General features: G+C 44.0%; 1 protein-coding gene across 5 annotated transcripts in view; it reads left to right on the top strand.

Moving 5' to 3' along the window:
* The window catches only part of SLC12A8 (solute carrier family 12 member 8), a 99,279-nt gene that overhangs the window by 7,196 nt on the left and 66,344 nt on the right, over window positions 1-25,739 (top strand). For 4 of the 5 annotated variants that reach the window (XM_075117752.1, XM_075117753.1, XM_048868895.2 and 1 more), the window contains exons 3-5: window positions 8,528-8,674; window positions 13,159-13,350; window positions 18,078-18,309. In XM_075117752.1, the coding sequence (XP_074973853.1) occupies window positions 8,528-8,674; window positions 13,159-13,350; window positions 18,078-18,309 (571 nt within the window). Of the gene's footprint in view, window positions 1-7,441; window positions 7,533-8,527; window positions 8,675-13,158; window positions 13,351-18,077; window positions 18,310-25,739 lie in introns of those variants that run through there. The other variant, XM_048868897.2, reaches the window with a different exon arrangement.

The following is a 25,739-nucleotide window of genomic DNA, read 5'->3' as shown; positions in this document are numbered from 1 at the left end:
GGCCATGCAGAAGAGCCACTGCAAACTTCTGCTTAGAGCACAACTGTGTGTGGTGAATGGTTCACAGTACAGCACAGAACCCTTCCTTGGGGAATCCGTCTCAGACGGCTCTTTCCGAGGGCAGCTCTGGTAACATTTGGAAAATTGCTGCTGTCTGGTTGCCTGTAGGCCATTTTTTTAAAAGATTCTACCACCACCCATGATGGTCCATAATTTGAAGGAGGATGAACTGAGTCTCATTGAAACAGCTTGGACAACTGAGGTACCTGACTGAGAATTTGGCTAGGATACAGGGGTTAACTAGCTCACACAGAAAAGTGCCTTGATGATTGCATGTTGTCGATTGCATGTTTAGTTTTGCATCTCATCTGAAAGACCGCATCTCTAATGATGTAGGAACCCTTGCCGTCATACGGGGGGCCTGGTTCTGTAACCATGTCAGAGAGAACAGCACCACTTACCGAATCACCAACAAATAGCAATAACAGAATCATTAGTAAAATCTTTTAAATGTTGTTTATTTCCCATTCCTGTAAAAAAAAAAATCCAGATAAATTTGCTCACTTGATGGCTTTCCTATGTAGGACCCAGTTACTCTGTACCCTGGAATGCTGTGTATTGTACTTGAGAGTGGGTTAAAGCATTTTACACACCTGAAACTGTTAAAAATGAACATTTTAGTGTTAAAGTTATTCTGTTATCTGCAGTTCAGCATGAGTCTATATCATGGAGCTGATAGTGGTTATGCTGTATATGCCTGAAGATACAGCATGCCAGGAAGCAAACCCATGCTTAATACTAGTCTTCCATTATGACTGTACGGGCCTTGGCTGAGGTTTCCAAAACCTAATGTTAGGCTTCTAAGTGCACATTTAGGCGCCTAAATAAGTGCCCTTATTTGTCAAGAGAGCTAACCAGCCAGTAACATTCACTTAAATAACAGCCTAAGCTAGGTATCTGCTTACAGTAATGACAAAAAACAAGTTTGTACTGTTAGCTCTGCAGGGCCAACGCAGAGAGAGTAGATTCCCTGCCATTGTGGGGGCCTTGAGCACTGGTGCACCCTATCCCTCCTATTCTCTGCCGATGTCACATAATAGTCTAGTTTCCTGTGGGCTGTAATACTTCAGTCTAATTTTGGTTGTTGGGTTTAGTGTGTGGGCGCTGGCTGCTGGCGGTGGCCTGTGGTATACAGGAGGTCAGACTAGATGATCTGGTGGTCCCCTCTGGCCTTAAACTCTATGACTGTGAGTGAGCTGGATTCTCTTTCTTCTTGTGAAGCTTCAGCAGAATTGCTTACTAAGTTCCCACCACTTACGTGTATGCAAATCCAGCGAAAATGTTGGGGCTGCATAGGTGTCACCAAAGAGTTAATTTGGCTTGTGGAACCTTTAGTACTGGTGCTGAACCATGAGAAAGAAAGACCCCACCTTGTCTTTCAGAAACCCAGGCTGAGTTTGCAGGGCTGGCAGTTAGAAAAAACATCTTTGAACTTGTAAACAGGAAACATTGGATAGTCACTGGAAGAAAATAATCATGGAACCCTCTGATGCCTTTTCTATAGAGGCACTTTTCAGAGGAGAGCCACACTTAACTATGCAGAAGCTGAATTAGCATCACTCCATATTCTGCCCAGGCATTACATTCCTTCCCCACCCACCCTCCAGCTCCTCACCATGTAAACTGCATATGCTGTAGCAGAAGTGTTCCAAGGTGGTGGACATGTCCTTTGCTGAAGCAGGATGTGTCAACCCAGAGCACTTCCCAGCCTTTAGTCATGAGCACATAAGAATGGCCAAACTGCGGCACAACGATGGTCCATCTAGCCCACTATCCTGTTGTCAAGGTTCCTCCCCCACTCTGAACTCTTGGGTACAGATGTGGGGACCTGCATGAAAAACCTCCTAAGCTTAGCTTTACCAGCTTAGGTCAAAACTTCCCCAAGGTACAAAATATTCCACCCGTTGTCCTTGGACTGGTCGCTACCACCACCAAACTAATACTGGTTACTGGGGAAGAGCTGTTTGGACGCGTCCTTCCCCCCAAAATACTTCCCAAAACCTTGCACCCCACTTCCTGGACAAGGTTTGGTAAAAAGCCTCACCAATTTGCCTAGGTGACTACAGACCCAGACCCTTGGATCTTAAGAACAATGAACAATCCTCCCAACACTTGCACCCCCCCCTTTCCTGGGAAATGTTGGATAAAAAGCCTCACCAATTTGCATAGGTGACCACAGACCCAAACCCTTGGATCTGAGAACAATGAAAAAGCATTCAGTTTTTTACAAGAAGACTTTTAATAAAAAATAGAAGTAAATAGAAATAAAGAAATCCCCCCTGTAAAATCAGGATGGTAAATATCTTACAGGGTAATTAGATTCAAAAACATAGAGAACCCCTCTAGGCAAAACCTTAAGTTACAAAAAAGATACACAGACAGAAATAGTTATTCTATTTAGCACAATTCTTTTCTCAGCCATTTAAAGAAATCATAATCTAACACATACCTAGCTAGATTACTTACTAAAAGTTCTAAGATTCCATTCCTGGTCTATCCCCGGCAAAGACCCAGCATACAGACAGACACAGACCCTTTGTTTCTCTCCCTCCTCCCAGCTTTTGAAAGTATCTTGTCTCCTCATTGGTCATTTTGGTCAGGTGCCAGCGAGGTTACCTTTAGCTTCTTAACCCTTTACAGGTGAGAGGAGCTTTCCCCTGGCCAGGAGGGATTTCAAAGGGGTTTACCCTTCCCTTTATATTTATGACACCTGTCTTCCGGGGGTGGCTGGTGCCAGATGCTTCAGACGGAATGAACAGAACAGGGCAGTTATTGAGTGATCCATCCCCTGTCATTCACTCCCAGCTTCTAGCAGTTGGAGAGTTAGGAACACCAAGAGCATGGAGTTGCAGCCCTGACTATGTTGGCTAATAGCCATTGATGGACCTATCCTCCATGAACTTATCTAATTCTTTTTTTGAACCCAGTTATACTTCTATACTTTTGAACCCAGTTATAAAGTGCCCTGGCAATGAGTTCCACAGGTTGACTGTGCGTTGTGTGAAGAAATACTGCCTTTTGTTTGTTTTAAACCTGCAGCCTATTAATTTCATTGGTGACCCCTGGTTCTTGTGTTATGTGAAAAGGTAAATAACACTTTCTTATTCACTTTCTCCACACCAGTCATGATTTTATAGCCCTGTATCATATCCCCTCTTAATTGTCTCTTTTCTAAAATGGGCACACCTAGTCTTTTTAATCTCTCCTCTTATGGAGGCTGCTCCATACGCTTTATCACTTTTGTTGCCCTTCTCTGTACTTTTTTCCAATGCTAATGTGTATTTTTGAGATGGGGCAGAACTGCATGTAAATTCAAGGTATTGGTGTACCAGGAATTTATATAGTGGCATTATTTTCTGTTGTTCAGATGTTTTCAGAGAACTGCCCACAATGACCTCTTTAGTGGTAACAGCTAATTTTGACCCCATCATTTTGTATGTATAGTTGGGATTGTTTTCCAATATGCATTACTTTTCTCTTATCAATGCTGAATTTCATCGGCCATTTGTTCCCCAGTCACCCAGTTTTGTGAGATCCGTTTGTAACTTCACAGTCTGCTTTGGACTCAACTATCTTGAGAATTTTGTATCATAGAATCATAGAATCATAGAATATAAGGGTTGGAAGGGACCCCAGAAGGTCATCTAGTCCAACCCCCTGCTCAAAGCAGGACCAATTCCCAGTTAAATCATCCCAGCCAGGGCTTTGTCAAGCCTGACCTTAAAAACCTCTAAGGAAGGAGATTCCACCACCTCCCTAGGTAACGCATTCCAGTGTTTCACCACCCTCATAGTGAAAAAGTTTTTCCTAATATCCAATCTAAACCTCCCCCACTGTAACTTGAGACCATTACTCCTCGTTCTGTCATCTGATACCATTGAGAACAGTCTAGAGCCATCCTCTTTGGAACCCCCTTTCAGGTAGTTGAAAACAGCTATCAAATCCCCCCTCATTCTTCTCTTCTGCAGGCTAAACAATCCCAGCTCCCTCAGCCTCTCCTCATAACTCATATGTTCCAGACCCCTAATCATTTTTGTTGCCCTTCGCTGGACTCTCTCCAATTTATCCACATCCTTCTTGAAGTGTGGGGCCATAAACTGGACACAGTACTCCAGATGAGGCCTCACCAATGTCGAATAGAGGGGAACGATCACGTCCCTCGATCTGCTCGCTATGCCCCTACTTATACATCCCAAAATGCCATTGGCCTTCTTGGCAACAAGGGCACACTGCTGACTCATATCCAGCTTCTCGTCCACTGTCACCCCTAGGTCCTTTTCCGCAGAACTGCTGCCTAGCCATTCGGTCCCTAGTCTGTAGCTGTGCATTGGGTTCTTCCGTCCTAAGTGCAGGACCCTGCACTTATCCTTATTGAACCTCATCAGATTTCTTTTCGCCCAATCCTCCAATTTGTCTAGGTCCTTCTGTATCCTATCCCTCCCCTCCAGTGTATCTACCACTCCTCCCAGTTTAGTATCATCCGCAAATTTGCTGAGAGTGCAATCCACACCATCCTCCAGATCATTTATGAAGATATTGAACAAAACCGGCGCCAGGACCGACCCTTGGGGCACTCCACTTGATACCGGCTGCCAACTAGACATGGAGCCATTGATCACTACCCGTTGAGCCCGACAATCTAGCCAGCTTTCTACCCACCTTGTAGTGCATTCATCCAGCCCATACTTCCTTAACTTGCTGACAAGAATACTGTGGGAGACCGTGTCAAAAGCTTTGCTAAAGTCAAGAAACAATACATCCATTGCTTTCCCTTCATCCACAGAACCAGTAATCTCATCATAAAAGGCGATTAGATTAGTCAGGCATGACCTTCCCTTGGTGAATCCATGCTGGCTGTTCCTGATCACTTTCCTCTCATGCAAGTGCTTCAGGATTGATTCTTTGAGGACCTGCTCCATGATTTTTCCAGGGACTGAAGTGAGGCTGACTGGCCTGTAGTTCCCAGGATCCTCCTTCTTCCCTTTTTTAAAGATTGGCACTACATTAGCCTTTTTCCAGTCATCCGGGACTTCCCCGGTTCGCCACGAGTTTTGAAAGATAATGGCCAATGGCTCTGCAATCACAGCCGCCAGTTCCTTCAGCACTCTCGGATGCAACTCGTCCGGCCCCATGGACTTGTGCACGTCCAGCTTTTCTAAAAAGTCCCTAACCACCTCTATCTCCACAGAGGGCTGGCCATCTCTTCCCCATTTTGTGATGCCCAGCGTAGCAGTCTGGGAGCTGACCTTGTTAGTGAAAACAGAGGCAAAAAAAGCATTGAGTACATTAGCTTTTTCCACATCCTCTGTCACTAGTTTGCCTCCTTCATTCATTAAGGGGCCCACACATTCCTTGGCTTTCTTCTTGTTGCCAACATACCTGAAGAAACCCTTCTTGTTACTCTTGACATCTCTGGCTAGCTGCAGCTCCAGGTGCGATTTGGCCCTCCTGATAACATTCCTACATGCCCTAGCAATATTTTTATACTCTTCCCTGGTCATATGTCCAACCTTCCACTTCTTGTAAGCTTCTTTTTTATGTTTAAGATCCGCTAAGATTTCACCATTAAGCCAAGCTGGTCGCCTGCCATATTTACTATTCTTTCGACTCATCGGGATGGTTTGTCCCTGTAACCTCAACAGGGATTCCTTGAAATACAGCCAGCTCTCCTGGACTCCTTTCCCCTTCAAGTTAGTCCCCCAGGGGATCCTGGCCATCCGTTCCCTGAGGGAGTCGAAGTCTGCTTTCCTGAAGTCCAGGGTCCGTATCGTGCTGCTTACCTTTCTTCCCTGTGTCAGGATCCTGAACTCAACCAACTCATGGTCACTGCCCCCCAGATTCCCATCCACTTTTGCTTCCCCCACTAATTCTACCCGGTTTGTGAGCAGCAGGTCAAGAAAAGCGCCCCCCCTAGTTGGCTCCTCGAGCACTTGCGCCAGGAAATTGTCCCCTACGCTTTCCAAAAACTTCCTGGATTGTCTATGCACCGCTGTATTGCTCTCCCAGCAGATATCAGGAAAATTAAAGTCACCCATGAGAATCAGGGCATGCGATCCAGTAGCTTCCGTGAGCTGCCGGAAGAAAGCCTCATCTACCTCATCCCCCTGGTCCGGTGGTCTATAGCAGACTCCCACCACTACATCACTCTTGTTGCACACACTTCTAAACTTAATCCAGAGACACTCAGGTTTTTCTGCAGTTTCGTACCGGAGCTCTGAGCAGTCATACTGCTCCCTTACATACAGTGCTACTCCCCCACCTTTTCTGCCCTGCCTGTCCTTCCTGAACAGTTTATAACCATCCATGACAGTACTCCAGTCATGTGAGTTATCCCACCAAGTCTCTGTTATTCCAATCACGTCATAGTTCCTTGACGTCACCAGGACCTCCAGTTCTCCCTGCTTGTTTCCAAGGCTTTGTGCATTTGTATATAAGCACTTGAGATAACCTGTTGATCGCCCCTCATTCCCAGTATGAGGCAGGAGCCCTCCCCTCACAGACATTCCTGCCTGTGCTTCCTCCCGGTATCCCGCTTTCCCACTTACCTCAGGGCTTTGGTCTCCTTCCCCCGGTGAACCTAGTTTAAAGCCCTCCTCACTAGGTTAGCCAGCCTGCTCGCGAAGATGCTCTTCCCTCTCTTCGTTAAGTGGAGCCCGTCTCTGCCTAGCACTCCTTCTTGGAACACCATCCCATGGTCGAAGAATCCAAAGCCTTCTCTCCGACACCATCTGTGTAGCCATTCGTTGACTTCCACGATTCGACGCTCCCTACCTAGGCCTTTTCCTTCCACGGGGAGGATGGACGAGAACACCACTTGCACCTCCAACTCCTTTATCCTTCTTCCTAGAGCCACATAGTCCGCAGTGATCCGCTCAAGGTCATTCTTGGCAGTATCATTGGTGCCCACGTGGAGAAGCAGGAAGGGGTAGCGATCCGAGGGCTTGATGAGTCTCGGCAGTCTCTCCGTCACATCGCGAATCTTAGCCCCCGGCAAGCAGCAGACTTCTCGGTTTTCCCGGTCAGGGCGGCAGATAGATGACTCAGTCCCCCGGAGGAGCGAGTCCCCGACCACCACCACCCGCCTTCTCCTCTTGGGAGTGGTGGTCGTGGATCTCCCAACCTCAGGACAGCGCATCTCATGCCTTCCAACCAGCGCATCTCATGCCTTCCATCTGAAAACCTTGCCACCTCCTCGTTTTATGCCCTTTTTCAGAATATTTATGAATATGTTGAACAGCGCTGGTCCCAGTACAGATCCTTGAGTGACCCTGCTATTTCCACTCTCCACTGTGAAAACTGACCATTTATTCCTACCCTTTGTTTCCTGCCTTTTACCCAGCTACTGATCCATGAGAGGACCTTCCCTCTTATCCCATGACTCCTTACTTTGCCTAAGAGCCTTTGGTGAGGACTTTGTCTAAGGCTTTCTGAAAGACCAAGTGCACTGTATGCACTGGATCACCATTCTTCAGGTGTGTGTTGAAATCCTCAGAGTATTCTAATAGATCAGTGAGGCATGATTTCCCTTTACTTGGTCGTGGTCCTGTGCCTGTGTTGAGTCTTCCCCAACATATCATGTTCATCTGTGTATCTGATAATTCTGTTCTTTGCTATAGTTTCAACCAATTTGCCTCAAGTTAGGCTTACTGGCTTGCAGTTGCCAGTATCTCCTCTGGAGCCTTTTAAAAAAAAATTGGCATCACATTATCTGTCAGTCTTCTGGTATAGAGACTGATTTAAGCATTAGTTTACATACCACAGTGAGTAGCTCTGCAATTTCATACTTGAATTCCTTTGGAACTCTTGAGCCTATGCCATCTGGTCCTGGTGACTTATTACTATTTAATCTATCAATTTGTTCTGAAACCGCCTCTATTGATACCTCAGTCTGGGCTAGTTCCTCAGATTTGTCACCTAAAAAGAACAGCTGAGGGGTGGGAACCTGAGGAGAGCCCAAGTACACTCCACTATGACTCCATTAATGGGGAACCTGCTGATTTGGCATCTCCTGTAATGTATCTTTTTGTGCCTGATAAAAAACTGACTGTATAGCTTTTACATCTAGCGTCCTGTGCCAGATCGATTGAGATGTTGTGGCCCTGCCTTCTGTACAGTAGAGACTGTTTTTTTTATGCTTCAGTGTGGTGTTACTTGTTTGACTGAGTTCTATGTGACAGAGAAAGCAGATTAAGAACCTAATAGTGGTGCTTTCTGCATCCACGTTGTGGAGCCTGCAATAGTTTCATGGCATTGCTGGGGTCTGTGGACCCTCATGGTCCTGTCCCACCTCTCAGGGTTTCCTCTTTCCGTTGATATACTGCTCTTTGTGGGTAATGTCAGGTAAAGGGACGCTGTAGTAGCCATGCACAGAGCACCCTGTTGTAGGAGTCTTGGCAGGCCACTGTGCTACTTCTTCAATCAGCCAGACGACAGCATGGAGGTAACTGAAGGTTTTACTTTTCTCTAGGTATCGCAAACACAGACCAAACCCTGGTGGAAGATACAGCTATTCGTCTGGGAGCCAGTGCTCTTTGGAACCTGGGATGGTGTCTTTACTTCTTGCATGATCAACATTTTTGGAGTGGTTCTTTTTCTGAGGACTGGATGGCTAGTGGTGAGTGAAGGACAAACTGGGTAACATTATCGGTTAAGTGGTAGGTTATTCTCTCCCCCACCACAATTACGTTTGATTTTGTGCTTCGTGAATCAGTTAAAGCTCTTGGTTTTTCTTCTTGCTCTTCTGAAAATGTAAATGACTGTGTCTAAAAATACATCGCGGCTGGGGCCGTTTTCTCTGTAATGTGCTGTTCTGCAAATGCCAATCAAACCTGACAATTTATAGGGAAGTCCGTGTGTAATGGTGTATCCAAATATAACTTTCCAGGTAAAATGTATTGCCATGGTTACGCATCCTCCACTTTCCTCCTCCAAGCAGCACTGAAACAATCGTATTTCTAACATGGCAGTTTTAAATGGAGATCCTGCTGTTCTGAATAAAAGGCCCTGGATTGTGCAATGTTCTCCTTGATATCCAGGAGAGTCCTGTGCTTGGCTCAAGGGTAGAGTATATCCCAGTGTCGTGGCTTTAAGAGTAGCCTGATACTGCAGCTCAGGATCCAGCCTGGCTCAGAAAATTGTGCTGGTCCCTGCAGCTTCCATGTAGGAAAACCAAAGCTTCCTGAGGGACTGTTGGAGCTGAAGCCTGGACTTAATGTCATGAGCCCAGCTGTTCTTAAAGGTCCAAGAAGAAACACTTAACATCTAGCATTTGATATAGTTCCTTTCTTCTGAAAGGGTAGGGATCTGTGTGTTTTTACAGGGAGAGAAATTCAGGGCCAGGTTCTGATCTCCCATGGCACCAGGGTATATTTGGAACAATATCAACGAAGATACGCAGTCTGAGAGGTGACTCAGGCCCATAATAAGGAGATATCGATGAATCCTGTTGCCACTACTGGGAGGAAATGAAGCAGTTGTTCAAAGGCACATAGCATTACTTCACAAGGGTTTATAGCAGGAAGTGTAGATATGACCGTATCCAATTGAATCTGCAGGGGAAACGTTGAACCCATGCCCATTGAACCCAGTCCTGCCAGGTTCTGAGTGCCTTCAGTTCCCTTGCATAACTACTTTAACTCATTTCCTGATTATATAATCTAAATTTGGCATATTGGTTCAACGGGTACTGAGGTTCCCAGCCCTGGCTAGGCCCAGTGTAGTTCCCTCATTGGCTGTTGGGAACAATACTCTTGTGAGAATTGCCCTGGGGTCTACAATGACCAAAAGGGTCCAGGCCTTCATTCAAGACTGTACGTCCAGAAATCCCCCTCCCTTAGTTCCACGTAAGGGATTAGTTCATTACTGACTCAGAAAGTTGAGTGCCGCCCACTGAATCACCAATGTAACTTCCTTCAGCTGCCATGATTTTCCTTGGAGGTCTCTCCACGAATCATCCAGGCCCAATCCTTGCCTCATGAAATCTGATAGTCCATTGGCAGCGCAGGTGTGACATCATCAGAAAGATCCTCATTCCCAATTGGATTACCCAGGGCCCTGTACTGATACTCATTAGCCAGACATAATAGGTGAGTTTTTTCATCATTTACTTCCCTTTCCCACGTTAATTTCAACTGAGATGTCAGAAAGGTTTCCATAAGCCCTTCATCAACACTGTCATATTCCCTCCACCCGTCACTTTGCTATTTAATAGAAAGTTACTGGTGGCACAGTCAATAAATAAAGTAAAACATCAAATAGAGGATTTTTAAAAGGGAAATGGGGAGTGATTGAAAATAACGGTATTAGGTCTTAAAGTCAATGAGGCTTCACACAAGCACAGGTGTTCGCTTGCATGGATCTGATTGCAAGATTGGGGCCTTAGATTGTAAAATTTTCAAGACAGCAGGGGTCATGTCTTCATATACTGTGCTGGCCCAGCACCCAGTACAGAGACACCCTGATCCTTACTGCAGATCTTTGGGCCCACATTGAAGTATTAGATAATAATGCTAATGATACACTGGGCCTTTTACTCTCAACTGTAGCATGTTCTGTCACGCACGTGTAAATAAGCTTCAGTGTTCCATTTTTCTCTCCCGCTCTGCATTCTACTCTTATCCCTGGGTGTGGCGTTCCTTCCCATGAAGCACTGCAAGAATGAATTCTGGTTTTTAGGGTCTGTGTTATTGACTGTTTCTTCTGTAGATCCAAATGGACTGTCCATTACCACAAGCACTGGGCAAGAACTACCATCCCTCCTCCTACCAATTTAAAAAAAAACTGTTGAAAGTATTTCAATGTGTTTTTTTAAAAAATGCAAGTTTTCTGTACTGTCTTAACTTGACTATACATAATTGAGGCAAAGAAACAATTGTTCCTTTTTCTAAAAACAAAACAAAACTAGATTATAAGGGTTCATGTGATGTAGACCCAGCTAGCAGCTGCATTCATTATGAGCCCTGGCTTCATTTTCCACTGATCCAATAAAATCAACATCTAAAACAGCAGGATATTGAATCAAAATAGGATTTCACAATGATAGCAACATCCTGGATACATTTCTCTTTAAAAAAAACCAAAAAAAAAAAAACCACCACCAACAAAAAGATCTGGGACTTAGACCAGCACAAAATAGAAGTGGCAGCCGTCTGTTGCTGATAAGAAACAAAACGGTGCCAGAGGCCAGCATGTCCTCAGATACAAGAGCCACTGAAATGGAGAGAGGCAGTTGGCAGCCAGCAGCAGAGAGAAATTATGCAAAATCTTACTGTAGTAATGGGGCACTGCTGGGGGGGGAGGCACGGGTAGGGAGAGGTTTCCAATCCTCTTTGCATTGGCATTGGGTCCTGGATGAGTTTTTAGGGGAAGTGACTGAGATTCAGAGATCAGCGAGTTACACTAGTTGGGGAAGTTCAGCGGGAACATAAAGAGACACTCTTGACCCTGGAAAAGAGATTTCTGCAGCATGAAGAACAAGCATAAGACGGTGAGAACAGGGATCACAGGAGAAGCATTTGATGCCGGGACTCCCTGAAGGCACTGAACGGTCTCTAATTCTATTTCACTTTTGGAATCCTGACTTGAATAGAATAGCCCACCAAATGTGGCACGCTTCAAACTGAAGGCACACAAGGTAGGCTGTCCCTTAAAGCTGTAGATGGTGGGAGGCCCTGGGCTATGTGTGGCCTAGTTCCATGGCTATCAAGGCACACAAGCTGACTTACCTGCTGCAGTCACCAAAGGCTCCATGGCACATGGTGGCAAGAGCATTACATGTTTCTGGGAAGAATTGGGTTTCCTTGTAAGCCTGTGGGCCGAAGGGTTCTGGGATTCTAACACAGATGACCTGCTCGCCCATTTGCCATCTCATAACACAGCTACAGTGGTTGGATACATGGAAAAGGGATTTCAGGTAGGTCTGTTAATGCAGCTTAGAGCTGGGAATGAGAGGACGAGCCAGCGCCATATGCCAAGACAGCTGTTTGTGGACCTCTGCTCTAGATCAGGAAATGAAAAGTCACAGGTTGCACAAATCCGCTTGTGATACCACCAGAGGCGAGCCAATTTCCATGTTGCAGGCCACTGAACAGGACTGCTTGAAAGCAGGACTGTCCCAATCATCTGTGGAAAGCTGGAGGAGCACATGGGTGTGGACTGAGATATTGCGTCACACGAGACAGTGTATAGTCCAGATAATAACCAGCAAGCAATTACTTATAATGTGTTTATTTTTTCTCTTGTATATTTAGTCTTTCCTTCGGTTTTTGTAGTTCATTGATTTGGGTGTTCGCAATGTAGTAGTTCTCAGTGGCTTAGATTTTCAGAAGCATTTGATCTCAATCAGAGCTGCTGGGTTCCGAACCCTTTTGAAAATCCGATCATTTAGGGGCCTAAGAAACGAGCTGTTTGAAAATCCAGACTTTTATTTCCAGACTTGTTGGGTGCTAAGGTTTTTTGTTTTGTGTTTATCTGACCCAGTATTTGTAACAATCAAAATATTTCTTCCCCCCTACCCTCTTTTTTCCTTGTGGTAGATTATTCATGGTTACAAGGCAGTTGTAACTGTGAAACTTTAGCTGAGTAGTCATCTGCCCTTGATAACACCCTGGTGTGTTAAATCTCAGGTCGAGGGATCAGTGGGATAACATGATGCATTCAGGAATTTATACAAAGTAGGGCTCATTTGGAGAGACCCTCACTCACTCGTTGATAAGGGTAGAATTGCCTAGAAAGAACCAGTGGGGATAAATATTATTATTATTTATTATTATTATTTGTACTACGGTGGCATCTAGGAACCTTAGTTATGGATTAAGAGCCCATTGTGCTAGGCACTGCACATACATACCACAAAAGGACGGCCCTTAAACCTCAGAGACCTGAACATGTTTCAAGAATTTTACAATTAACATACATTTCTGTGGTTGCTCAATTTACAGATGAGAAGTGCGTGTTTTATTTAATCTGAATATAAAATAACCTACAATGAATTGACACACTGTGTTATAGTTAACTGGAATCTCAGAAGGTGATGGGTTTTTTTTCCCACTCTGAATAATTTTCCTTGTGTTCTTCAATGTCTTTGTTTCTCCATTACAGGGAAACACTGGCATTTTAATGGGCATGTTTCTGGTGTCCTTTGTTGTCGTGGTTGCCCTGGTAACTGTCTTATCTGGAATTGGGGTTTGTGAGCGGTGCAGCATCGGAAGCGGAGGAGTCTATTCCATGATTTCTACTGTCCTCGGTGGTCAAGTTGGAGGGACCATTGGCCTCCTTTATATTTTTGGTCAGGTAAAAATGATTGTTACTGCAAGGACGCCTTTAGTCCTTTTCTTCCAGACTCTAAAGTAAATGAGATGATCCCACTAAGAAGGAGGGTGGCATGGAAAAGCAGAGTTGTAGGCATATAATTTCATTCCTCTCAGTATGATCAGGCTTGTTGTCACTCATCGACAGCAATACATCGAAGAGTACAGACAAGTCCTGTCGTGTTTGAACAGGGAAATGCTAATGAGGAGGCTAATGATTTCCTCCTCATGTATGGAGCCATCTCTGACACAGTCTGAAATCTCTCTGCTGTCCTGAGGTGCTGTCATGGGAACAATGACCAAAACAGAAAGAATGAAACACAAAAAATGCCATAGCTAACACGTCTCGTCTACAAGCAAGGGAATATTTAAACTCAAGAGGAAAAAGCCTATGTGGCCAAGTGGACAATACAAACTCTACAGATCAGCTGTGGGGTTATACATTTGCCCATAGTGGACTAAATGTTTCCTTATGAGGGTGGAGGCGTAGGAGCAGCACTTGGGGAAAAGAGATGAGGTGGTTTGGAGACAAAATAGTGTCTGAGCCATTAAGGAAGCGGAGAGGAGCCGGAGCCCGTGTGGAGGAGGCGCTGACTGGGGAGGAGCTTAGGAGTAGTTGATTTTGTGCAGTTTTTCAGCTCTTTGTTTTCAGAGAAACCCTAATGTGCCACTGAAGCAGTGGATTGAAATTAAAGGCTTAAGAAACACAAACAACTATCCCAACTAATAGAAAAGTGATTATTAATGCCCATAGCATTTGGAAAAAAAGAAGAGGTATTAGAAATACCAGAAAAGGTTGCGCACAAGAATTGTTCATTTAAATGCATTAGCTTGCAGCTGTCTTTAAAATCCTGGCCAATTCGAAAAGTCGACATAAAATACAAATTCAATAGTTATAAGACAGGGCATGCACAAAAGTCACACGTGTAAGAAAAAGACTTCCCCCAGCCTTTTGCACTGTAATTCCCCCAATCTCCCCCCTGCCTGGGAAAGCAACTGAACTGTGCAGCATGTCCTGAGGTCATAGAATCCGGGCTCTGGCAGACCAAGTATTTACCTAGACAAACGTTTTATGTGGGGGGATGTGGGGTGTGGAGAGATGGGGAACTGGCAACTGTTTAGCAGCGTTGTATTTTATCCCAGAGGTTTTCAAACTGGGGTACGCATACTCCTAGGGCTACACGAGCTGTCTTCAGGGGGTACGCCAGAAAATTCATGTAATGGTGGACAATGCATTTTATGTAGTTAGACTTGGCAATCTAATCAATGTTTGACCTCCTTTCAATTAAAACTACAGCCACTGTGAGACTCAGAACCATTTTTGAATGGTGGGGCATGCCCCCCAAAGGGGGGCACGGAGGAACTTTGGGGGGGTGAATGGCAAAGAGCTGGGCCCTCCTTGGAGTTACAATTTTTGGTTGTGTCCCCTCCACCCCAGACAGGCTGGGTGGCCTGCTGAGGTGATTCAGGGGGTGGAGGTGGGGCTCCCACCCCGAGCTCCACCGCATGGCGTTGCCGCTTGTCCACAAAAATCATTCCTCTGCCTCACAGTTCAGTGACTTCTGGAAGCTTTTGCTAAATGGAAGACAGAAATCTTGGCGGGGGGAGGTCACTGACCCCACATCCGCCCTTCTCCCATGCGTCACTTCTGTCTATCTCAGATGGGGGTATGCGGTAGACTCCATTATTTGGAAAGAGGTACACAGCCTAAAAAGTTTGAAAACCATGTTCTGTCCCAAAGCTGGTGTATTTTTTTCATACTCTCCTCCTCAGTTAGATATTGTTTCTATGGCCCAGCATCCATCTGAAGCTCACATGAGGGGCTATCTGTGTTCCAGACAAGGAGTTGGGTAGTGAACACCATAACCTCTGTCCTGGTTAGTTGAGCTAGAAGTACTTGTGCAAGGAAGGATTGTCAGGCTCCAGCTCTAAAATAGTTGTGTTTAAAAGCAGAGATACAGGTGGCTCTTATGTCAAGAACTGTGGACGTTTAAACCCAATTACACCGTTCAACAAGCTGAATATACGGTTTTCAAAAACCTCATAAGAGGTTAGTTTTCCACTGAAATCTGCATTTCTGATTTCAAGATGGATAGTTCAAAACCATTTAAAAAGTCCCATTTCCATGGTGCATTTATGAAGAAATTGGCTCCACCGTAGAAATCACAGCAATATCTTTATATGCGTAGAAATATTTCATTCTTCTGGTGAAGGTAGGGTTTATCGCAGGAAAGATAGGCTGTTGCTTCAAGGACACTTACAGTGTGGAGACTAGCAGTGGCTTCTTCTTTTTGAAGTCTACATACTGTTTCCTCTTACTTGGCCTTGTTACGAAAGTAGGAGGATCCTATTTAACTCCTTCCAAAAACTGGTGTTAATCAGTTGAAAAGAACCCTGAAATCCTAAGTCGCAGTGCTTTCTGCAAACAGCTACATGGCATTTCTCTGTGCTGTCAGGATTCTTTCTTGTATTAGGCTTTTCAGGCTAATGCATTTTGTTTGGAGTCAGGTTCTACTTGTCTTTTCAAGTTTCAAATGCAATCTTTTGTGACTATCCCATCACGACACTAGACGTCCTTTCAGAAATTATATTTTTAGAAGTTCTCTGTATTAAACGTGCATATTGAAGGCAAAGTTTTCAAAATTAAGCATGTGCAATTACATGGATGCATTGAGAGCACCCATTGTCTGCCTGGAAATACCCGTCCTTGAATGCACAGATGCTAAAGTGGTGGAAATCAGTATTGTTCCACATATAGCAGTGCTGATTTACCCCAGCAGAGGATCTGATCTATGGTCTGTTAATCACTAGTTTGTAAGGGCTTGATTTGACTCTTGTTGAAGTCAATAGAAGTCTTTTGTTTGACTTTCCTGGGATTTGGATTGTGCTGTTTGTGACTAACTGACCAGATTGGGTAATTTGTCCTGGGACCACTGGATCTAAAAGCATGAGCCTGTACTGCTTGAACTAAAGGACAAGGACCATTAGTCAGGAGATAGTGGTTGACTCAAACCTGTATACATGGCCTGAACATTAGAAGGGGACAAAGACCCGTGCTGTGTCAACATAAGTTGCACACTCACCCTGGCTGAGGAAGTTCATCCTGAACTTCAGAAGTCCACAGCAGTTCAAATACCCATATGGGCCACCAATTTGTAATGCCTGCATGTGCACACATTGGTTTTTTGAACCCATATGTTTGGTGCACACTGATGTTCACATGTAACTGCCCATGCCTGACTTTAGAAATGTGACCCTTGGTATGAGCTGCACGTTGAAAAGGATTGCTGCTGAAATGTCAGATATAATAGGAAGGTGAGAAGTTTTAGTTTAGAGAGTTATGCAGTGAATAAAAGTCCTCTCTCTTCCTCCACCCCCTCCTTCTTCTTTAAATCCAGTAGTGCCATTTTGGTTTGGGCAGGGAAAGGATTGCTTGGGTTTGTATTTTCTCTCTGGCATGAATTGTGGCCTTAACCGGCACACGCTTCCCTGAGCTTTGGAATGCCATTCCTGCAGACGCACACACATCCCGTGAAGAACACAAGTCCTTCTCTGCCTCAAGAAAAATAAACGGCTGTCCCCAGAGCTCATGGAACATGAGTTGCACAATACATGCTTATCAGAAGTGCAGGCTATGTTCCAGTAAAGAGACAGGGAACCGGTGGAACAGCAAACTTTAAATCCAAACTAAATACTGAGTTAAAAACCTTGAAAACAATGAAGCGGGAAACAATCAGTCATTCTCCAAGCAGGTGCTCTACAGAAAGAAAGGAAAACAAGAAATTACAGAGATGTGCTCTTATTTTGCGCCTTGGTTGGGCACACATATTTTCTTTCACTTCAGAGAAATGCACAGTTCAGGAGATGCACAGTGTCTCTGGGGTGTCAGTATGACAAATTCATCCTGACCTCACCATTGCTTTGTGTATTCATTGAGTTTTATTCTGTTGTTTTAAAAAAGGGTGCATTTTAGAGTTGGTAAAAGGCAGTAGATTAACAGTCTCAGAGCCTTAAATCCCCTATTTACCCATGGAACAGGTCCAAACTTTCTCTCACTATCCTGCCAACATACCTCATTTTTGTGTTTCATCTCCATGTGAATGTTTGGCCCAGGGAATCCTCAGCCTCTCTGCTAAAGTTATGCTAAGGCTGTGGGTGGGTCATTGGCTGTGGGCATCAAACCCAGGACAAGGAGCCTCTATTGCCTGAGCTAAAAGCCCAGCTCTGTTACTGAAGGCTGGAGCAATCTCTGTGTGTGGTCTAGCCACCGCTCGAGGGGGACAGAACGCCCCCTGAGTGGATGGGGGATTACACTAGCAAGGGTGCAAATTGTGATGTGGTGCCTGTCCTGCAGGGATTCGACTGAGATCACCAAACGCCTCTCGCATCCACCGTGGTGCAGCCATCAGATGGTAACCTTCAGTCAATACCATCCTGAGCTGGCTGAAACTAAAGGGTGAAAGGTTTCAGAGTAGCAGCCGTGTTAGTCTGTATCCGTAAAAAGAAAAGGAGGACTTGTGGCACTTTAGAGATGAACAAATTTATTTGAGCATAAGCTTTTGTGAGCTACAGCTCACTGCATCGGATGCAAGGGTTAAAGGCTCTGTATCTTGTCTCCAACCCTCTGAGCCATCCAACATCCTCCTGTTCAGGCATCTTGGCCAGTACTTGCACTGGGGGTGGGGGTGTTTATGTTTAAATGTCATTCAGTGTGTTGCAGGTGCTATGTACATCACCGGGTTTGCAGAATCCATCTCCAACTTACTGGGTTTCAGCAGCACTTGGGCAGTTAGAGGCATTTCACTGGCAGTCTTACTAGGTCTGCTTGGAATTAACCTGGCTGGTGTTAAATGGATTATCCGGCTCCAACTGTTACTGCTCTTCCTGCTGGCTGTTTCTACGCTGGACTTTGTCATTGGATCGTTCACGCACCTAGATCCAGGTAAAACTTCATGAATGCTTCACATTTACAGTTGTAACAGTATTTAACATGTGTGAAATTTTGTTTTTCTCTTAATTTATGATTTTGTGAATTTAAAATCCAGACAAAAATATGGACCAAAACTTCCAGAGGTGGATCCCTAAAGTTAGGCACCTAACCAGAGCCCCTATTCTGCAACCACATAGGGCATCTCTACAGTACAGCCTGAAGTCGACCCATGTTAGGTCAACTTACAGCCACCGCGGTAATTACTGCAGTGGCTGATGTCCACACAATCCTCCTTCTGTTGGAAGTGCGTATCCTCACCAGGAGTGCTTCCACCTACTGAAGAGGGACAGTGTGGGGGGGAGGCTGAGACCCCTCCCTGCCAGGAGCCCAGCTGCTCCCCCACAGCTCCCTGCTCCCAGCCAATGTAAGGAACGCAGTGTCTACACAGCCACTGTGTCACCCTAACTACACCAACATAAGCCCTATGGCTGTCGTGGAGTTGGGGTTATGATGTCAGTGTAATAAGGCACTTACATCGGCAGGACAAGGCTATAGTTTGTACACTGACATAATTAGGTTGACATAAGCTGCAGCCTGAGATAGAGGTAGACCAGGCCTAAGATACATACCTAAACACAAGTACCAATGTTTGCAGGAATGGGATCATAGGTGCCTAACTTTGGTGTCTAAATTTAGGTACCTACTTTAAAAAGTATTGCCTATAATCTTTTATTGAGTGCTTAGTTTCTGAAAGCTTTCTAACAATAGAAAATTGCCTGCACAGACAGAGCTGCTATGTCCAATGAACCAATTTTTAAAAGATTTGTGTCCGTAAAGATTGAGGATAACAAATTTACATTAAGTGTTTCTTATCAGTTTGATGCCTGTAATGTCCTTTAAAAAATAAAACCGTCAGCCTATAATGAATTGCATGACAGCACATCAAACAGTTTAGACAGTATGGGCAATATTGTCTCATTTTTTTCCCTTGTGCTGCCCACCCCCCAATGTGTGTGTCTATATCCACCTTCTGTCTCTTGTCTTAGATTGTAAATTCTCTGAGGGCAGAGAATATCTTTTTGTTCTGTGTTTGATTCTACAGCACCTAACACAAGGGGTTCTTAGTCCATGACTGAGGCTCCAATGAGCTACCATAAAACAAATAATAAATGAGTGTCACCAGGAAAATATTCTACTTATAATGTGAAAACCTTATACGTATTTGGAGAATAATTTTGAAAATTTTGTGTCGGTTCTTTTTAGATGTGCCCTTTGTTGTTGTAATCAGCAGTTGCTCTTGGAGCTGGATGAAATATTAGCAAGACTATCCAAAATGCATGAAATTGAAAACTTCTGGCACTTCATTGTGACTTCAATATCAGTCCTCTTTTCTGTAGCTTTTTACAATGAAATGTACCACGTTTAGTAAAAATTGGTCTTATGTTCAAGCAAATATTGGTCTGTTTAAAAGCAAAGAAATTTTCAGGATGACAGGTGGCCTGGTTAAGGAGGGGAATATTTTCTGGGATAAGGAAAGTCTCTTAATGCTGATTGTGGTCCAGGGTTGGAGACAGACATAGCTGCACTTAATAATAACCCCACAGTATGGAGTAATGTTAACCATGTGATTTCCTCTAAGCCAGGAGTCATAGAAGCATATTGCATAATGTGATGGATTGCAGCGAAAGGAGTGCAGGAATGCTTAAGTGATACTGACCTCAAAAAAAGTGCAATTATCCAAATAAACAGAAGGTGTCACTTTATCTTTGATTTCCATCCATTCCCAAATGCACCACAGTGTTCTCTCTCTCTCTTTTTTAATAAATGCACAAAGTCCATTTTTCATTGTCCTTAATTTAGATTTCAACATTAAAAAAAAAAAACTGCTGGAACAGGGATGGGAAGATGTCACCTATAGCCCAGCTGGTTTGAGAGAATTTCACATCAAGATATTTTGTGTTTGCAACGCTGATAGCAAGCATTGTTCTGATGTCACAGGCACAGGACTTAGAGCTGAGCGCAAGCATTTTAGGATGCTTTGGAGGAAGCAAACTCTGGGAAAACAATGTTTTATTTCATCATAGTAAGTGTTGCAAAATTAAACCTGCTTTATCACTCAGCTGATGCTCGGAAAGAAAAGTAAATCGAGGAGTGCTGTGCTAGGTACAGAAAATTGAGTTAGTGTGCTTTATAACTAAAGAAAACATGAGGTGGATTCCAGAGTTGTTCACTGTTCAATTAACTTGTCTTGAGTAGAGGGGAACTGGGCCTAAAACTAGCTATCCTTTTTTAATAAAGAGGAAAAAATAGGTACAATGTAAGAGAGAGAGAGAGAGACTATGGGTAGGCCTACACTGCAAAAAAGACCCATGGTAGCAAGTCTCGGAGCCCAGGTCAACTGACTCGGGCTCATGCTACTGGGTTAAAAATAGCAATGTATGTTATGTCTACACTGCAGTTAGACACCCGAGGCTGGCCCGGGCCAGTTGGCTTGGACTAAGGGGCTTGGGCTAAGCCGTGGTTAATTGTGGTGTAGATGTTTAGGCTCGGGTGGAGCATGGGCTCTAGGACCCCGTGAAGTGGGAGAGCCCCAGTGCTTGGTCTGCAGGCTAAGCCGCAACGTCTACACCACAATTAAACAGCCCCTTAGCCTGAGCCCTGCGAGCCCATGTCAGCTGTCACGGGCCAGCTGCGGGTGTCTAATTGCAGTGTAGACATACCCAGAGAGGCTCAGGCTCTGAGACCCATCCCCTCGCTGGGTTTCAGAGCCTGAGCTCATGCCCAAGCCCCAATGTCTACACTGCTATTTTTAGCCCTGTAGCACAAGCCTGAGTCAGTTAACCTGGGCTCTGATACTTGCCGACACTGATCTTTTTTTTGAAGTGTAGACGTACTTTATAGCAGGAGGATGAATATGGAACTGGAAGGAGAGAATGAAAGGAGGAATATAAGAAATAGAGAGAGAGAGAGAAAACATGCCCAACTTTACAGCTGGAACTTTTTATTCCTTTATTAGTTTTCCTTACGTGAATTTATCTTATAGAAAAGAGAGAGGAGAAAGGAAGGGAGGTGGATGGGAGGTACCCAGTTTAGCAGTATGGAATCTACAGTGTATCTGTGGCCTACTTGAGGAGAGGAAAATTTTCAGGGTGAAGGAAAGTCTCTTAAGGCTGATTGTGGCTCAGGGTTGGGAGATGGGGGGCCCAGCTCTTCATTCCAAACTCCCTTTCCCTTCCAAGTGTGCAGACTGTATCTACCATCCAACTTCTGGCTTAATGCTTGTTTTGAGAAGGCTTCATTTGTTTGATTTACAAACAACTATATATGAGACTTTTTTTAGTTGCCTGAAAAGTGTATTCAAAGGGAAGTCCTGCACTACCCCCGAAGGCCTCTGAGTGGTATCTCAGCCCTGATTGTAAGCACTAGGGCTTTAGAAAGAATAGCCCGCTCTGTCTGGATTTCCAGCACTTCCTTTAAAGTGGCCTAGATAAATTAGCCTTGATTGTATCGGTTTACATGAAGCCTTTCCTACAAGGCAACATCTAATGATTTACAGATGATAAATACAAATATTGATAAACCCAGCTGATCTTTTTCACACGTTCTGTTGATTAATAAATGATTTTGTAACTGCAAATAGAAGGACCCCATTCAGCTGGGCAATCGCTATGCAAGAAATCAAATTAATACTGCCTGGCTTTGAGGGAAGGGAAGTGTGTGGTGGTTTAAAGACAAATAAATTGTCCTTGGCAATGGGCAGAATACCAGTCTCAAGAACTACTTCTGCCCTTGATCAGTGTTTTACAGTCTTCATCTTCTTGATCTTTATGTTACATCTTCAATATTTGTATATAATCAGCTTTAGATCTGTTGCGGCTGGCAGCTAACTTTGGTCACATGAGGATAGTGTGAGTATGTAACAGGCCAGTAACCTAGGTACCGAGGGCAGGAGAGAGGCACTGTGAGAAACAGTGGTCTAGGAGTTGAGCATGGATTGGGAGTCAGGTTGTTCTGGATTTCAATCCTGACTCTGATGCTTATTACCTTTATGACGTATGGCAAGTCACTCAGCCTGTGTGGGCCACAGTTTGCCCACCTGTAAAATGGGGATGGTGGTACTTTTGATGTTTCTCCATCTCATAGGCTTGCAAAAGGGACTAGTTATTGTCTGCACAGCACTTTGGAAATATGGAAGTGCTATATATTTTTTTCTTTGGATTTTTAATAGTCTACATGAATGCCCATCCAATAATAAGAGATGCCCTGGACACACATTTAAAAATATATTATTATTATTAGGGCTGTCAAGTGATTTAAAAAAATCAATTATGATTAATCACATGATTAACCACACTGTTAAACAATAATAGAATACCATTTATTTAAATATTTTTGGATGCTTTCTACATTTTCAAATATATTGATTTCAATTACAACACAGAATACAAAGTGTACACTGCTCACTTAATATTTATTTTTGATTACAAGTATTTGCACTGTAAAAAACAAGAGAAATAGTATTTTGCAATTCAGCTAATACAAGTACTGTAGTGTAATCTCTTTATCAGGAAAGTTGAATTTACGAATGTAGAATTATGTACAAAATAAACTGCATTCAAAAATAAAACAGTGGAAAATTTTAGAGCCTGCAGTCCACTCAGTACTACTTCTTGTTCAGCCAATCGCTCAGACAAACATGTTTGTTTACATTTTCAGGAGATAATGCTGCCCGCTTCTTGTTTACAATGTCACCTGAACGTGAGAACAGGTGTTCTCATGGCACTGTTGTAGCTGGCGTCGCAAGATATTTACGTGCCAGATGTGCTAAAGATTCATGTGTCCCTTCATGCTTCAACCACCATTCCAGGGCACATACATCCATGCTGGTGACGGGTTCTACTCGATAACAATCCAAAGCAGTGTGGAAGATACATGTTCATTTTCATTATCTGAGTCAGATACCACCCGCAGAAGGTTGATTTTCTTTTTTTGGTGGTTTGGGTTCTGTAGTTTCCGCATTGGCGTGTTGCTCTTTCAAGACTTCTGAAAGCATGCTCCGCTCCACACCCCATCCCGATCAGATTTTGGAAGGCACTTGAGATTCTTAAAACTTGGGTCGAGTGCTGTAGCTATCTTTCGAAATCTCACATTGGTATCTTCTTTGCATTTTGTCAAATCTACAGTGAAAGTGTTCGTAAAATGAACCACATGTGCTGGGTCATCATCCGAGACTGCTATAACATGAAATATATGGCAGAATGTGGGTAAAACAGAGCAGGGGACATACAATCCTCCCCCAAGGAGTTCAGTCATAAATTTAATTATTTTATTTTTTTTAATGAGCGTCATCAGCATGGAAGCATGTCCTTTGAAATGGTGGCCGAAGCACAAAGGGGCAAACGAATGTTCAGCATATCTGTCATGTAAATACCTTGCAATGCTGGATAGAAAAGTAGGAGTGTTGCCAGCAGCTCGAGGGAAGTGATTATTGCCCTCTATTTGGCACTGGTAAGGCCACATCTGGAGTCTTGCATCCAGTTTTGGGGCCCCCAAAACTGAAAGGATGTGGACGAATTGGAGAGAGTCCAGCGGAGGGCAACGAAAATTATCAGGGGCCTGGGGCACATGACTTATGAGGCGAGGCTGAGGGAGCTGGGCTTATTTAGTCTGCAGAAGAGAAGAGTGAGGGCAGATTTGATAGCAGCCTTCAACTACCTGAAGGGGAGTTCCAAAGAGGATGGAGCTCGGCTGTTCTCAGTGGCGCTAGATGACAGAACAAGGAGTAATGGCCTCAAGTTGCAGTGGGAGAGGTCTAGGTTGGAAATTAGGAAAAACTATTTCACTGGGAGGGTGGAAAAGCACTGGAATGGGCTACCTAGGGAAGTGGTGGTATCTCCATCCTTAGAGGTTTTTAAGGCCCAGCTTGCCAAAGCCCTGGCTGGGATGATTGAGTTGGGGTTGGTTCAGCTTTGAGCATGGGGTTGGACTAGATGACCTCGTGAGGTCTCTTCCAACCCTAATCGTCTATGATTCTAAGAAGAGGGCAGCAAATGTAAACAAACTTGTTTGTCTGAGCAATTGGCTGAACAAGAAGGAGGACTGAGTGGACTTGTAGGCACAAAGTTTTACATTGTTCTGTTTTTGGACACTTTTTGATTTCACTTACAACACAGAATACAATCTATATGAAAATGAAGAAAAACATCCAAAATATTTAATACAGTTCAATTGGTATTCTATGGTTTAACAGTGCGATTAAAACTGCGATTAATCACGATTAGTTTTTTTGAGTTAATCCTGTGAGTGAACTGTGATTAATGGACAGCCCTAATTATTATTATTTATTATTATTGTTATTTATTGTCAACCTCACCAATAGTTCATCTGATGCTCCGGCTATGTTTCTTTGTATCTTTATGTAGGAAAAATAGGCATAAGTCCTAAGCAATACTTAAACTCGTGTCTTTATTTGGTTCTGCTTGGACAGAGTCCCCTGGCTTTTCCTCCCGCACCCTAAACTCATCCCCAGACACACATACACAATCAGGATATTGTCCAAAAACTCACTCCTTTCCTGTGGTTTGCCCTTATTTTTAGACTTCTGAGGCAGGACTGTACTTGTAGAATAGGGGTTTTCTCAGCTGGACTTCCTTTCTCTGTTTTTCTAGCTCACTCTTCCTTAGAGAATCTCTCAGGCTTTTGTAGCCCTGAGCTGGAGCTGAAGAAACCTCATCTGGTCTGGTTGCCAGGGTGAGTCAGCAAATAGCCCTGCCCATCCCCACAGTGCTACAGTCTGACCCCTGCTCACAATGATGTGAACTGCAGCCCAAGAACAGTTAACCATTCATTACTTCACCTTATCAGGGTAAGAAATGTAGGCAGAGAATTATCACAGTGGGTTATCATAATGACTTAGCCGACAGGTTACTAAGTAGTGAGATGTTGCAGACCCCACTGAGGATAGTAATACCAGGTAATCAGTAATGCTGCAAGATCCTGGGGGTGACAGTGGGCAGCAAATTAAAGATGAGATGTAATGTGAGATGGCAGAAAGTGTCTCTGTGTATTTCAGATGTCGCTGAAAGAGCACTAACAACCAGGACCAAGAGAAATAATGCAGTGAAGGAGAACCAGTAAGAATATCAACTGACCTGTGTCAAGCTCCTTACCTAGATATGAATGACTGGGAAGATAATGGTGGGAGGTATATGAGTTTTCCTATGCAACTGAGTCCAGTGCTCTGCAAAGTGTGACTAGCGATGTCACTCTTCCATTTTCTCTGGTAACTACAGGGCTTTCTATAGCTGCTCCATGGTACAGTCACCAGAGCCTCAATCTCCAGAAGTGACTAGAACTTTCTGAAAATCAGGCCCCTTTAAGGCATCTCAGGTTGGGCACCCAAAATCACTAGTTATTTCTGAAAATTTGGATTCCATGGTCCT

This window comes from Caretta caretta, chromosome 11, assembly GCF_965140235.1.
Source record: "Caretta caretta isolate rCarCar2 chromosome 11, rCarCar1.hap1, whole genome shotgun sequence".
In the NCBI taxonomy this organism is placed as follows: domain Eukaryota; kingdom Metazoa; phylum Chordata; order Testudines; family Cheloniidae; genus Caretta; species Caretta caretta.
This window is presented reverse-complemented; position numbering and strand designations above follow the sequence as displayed.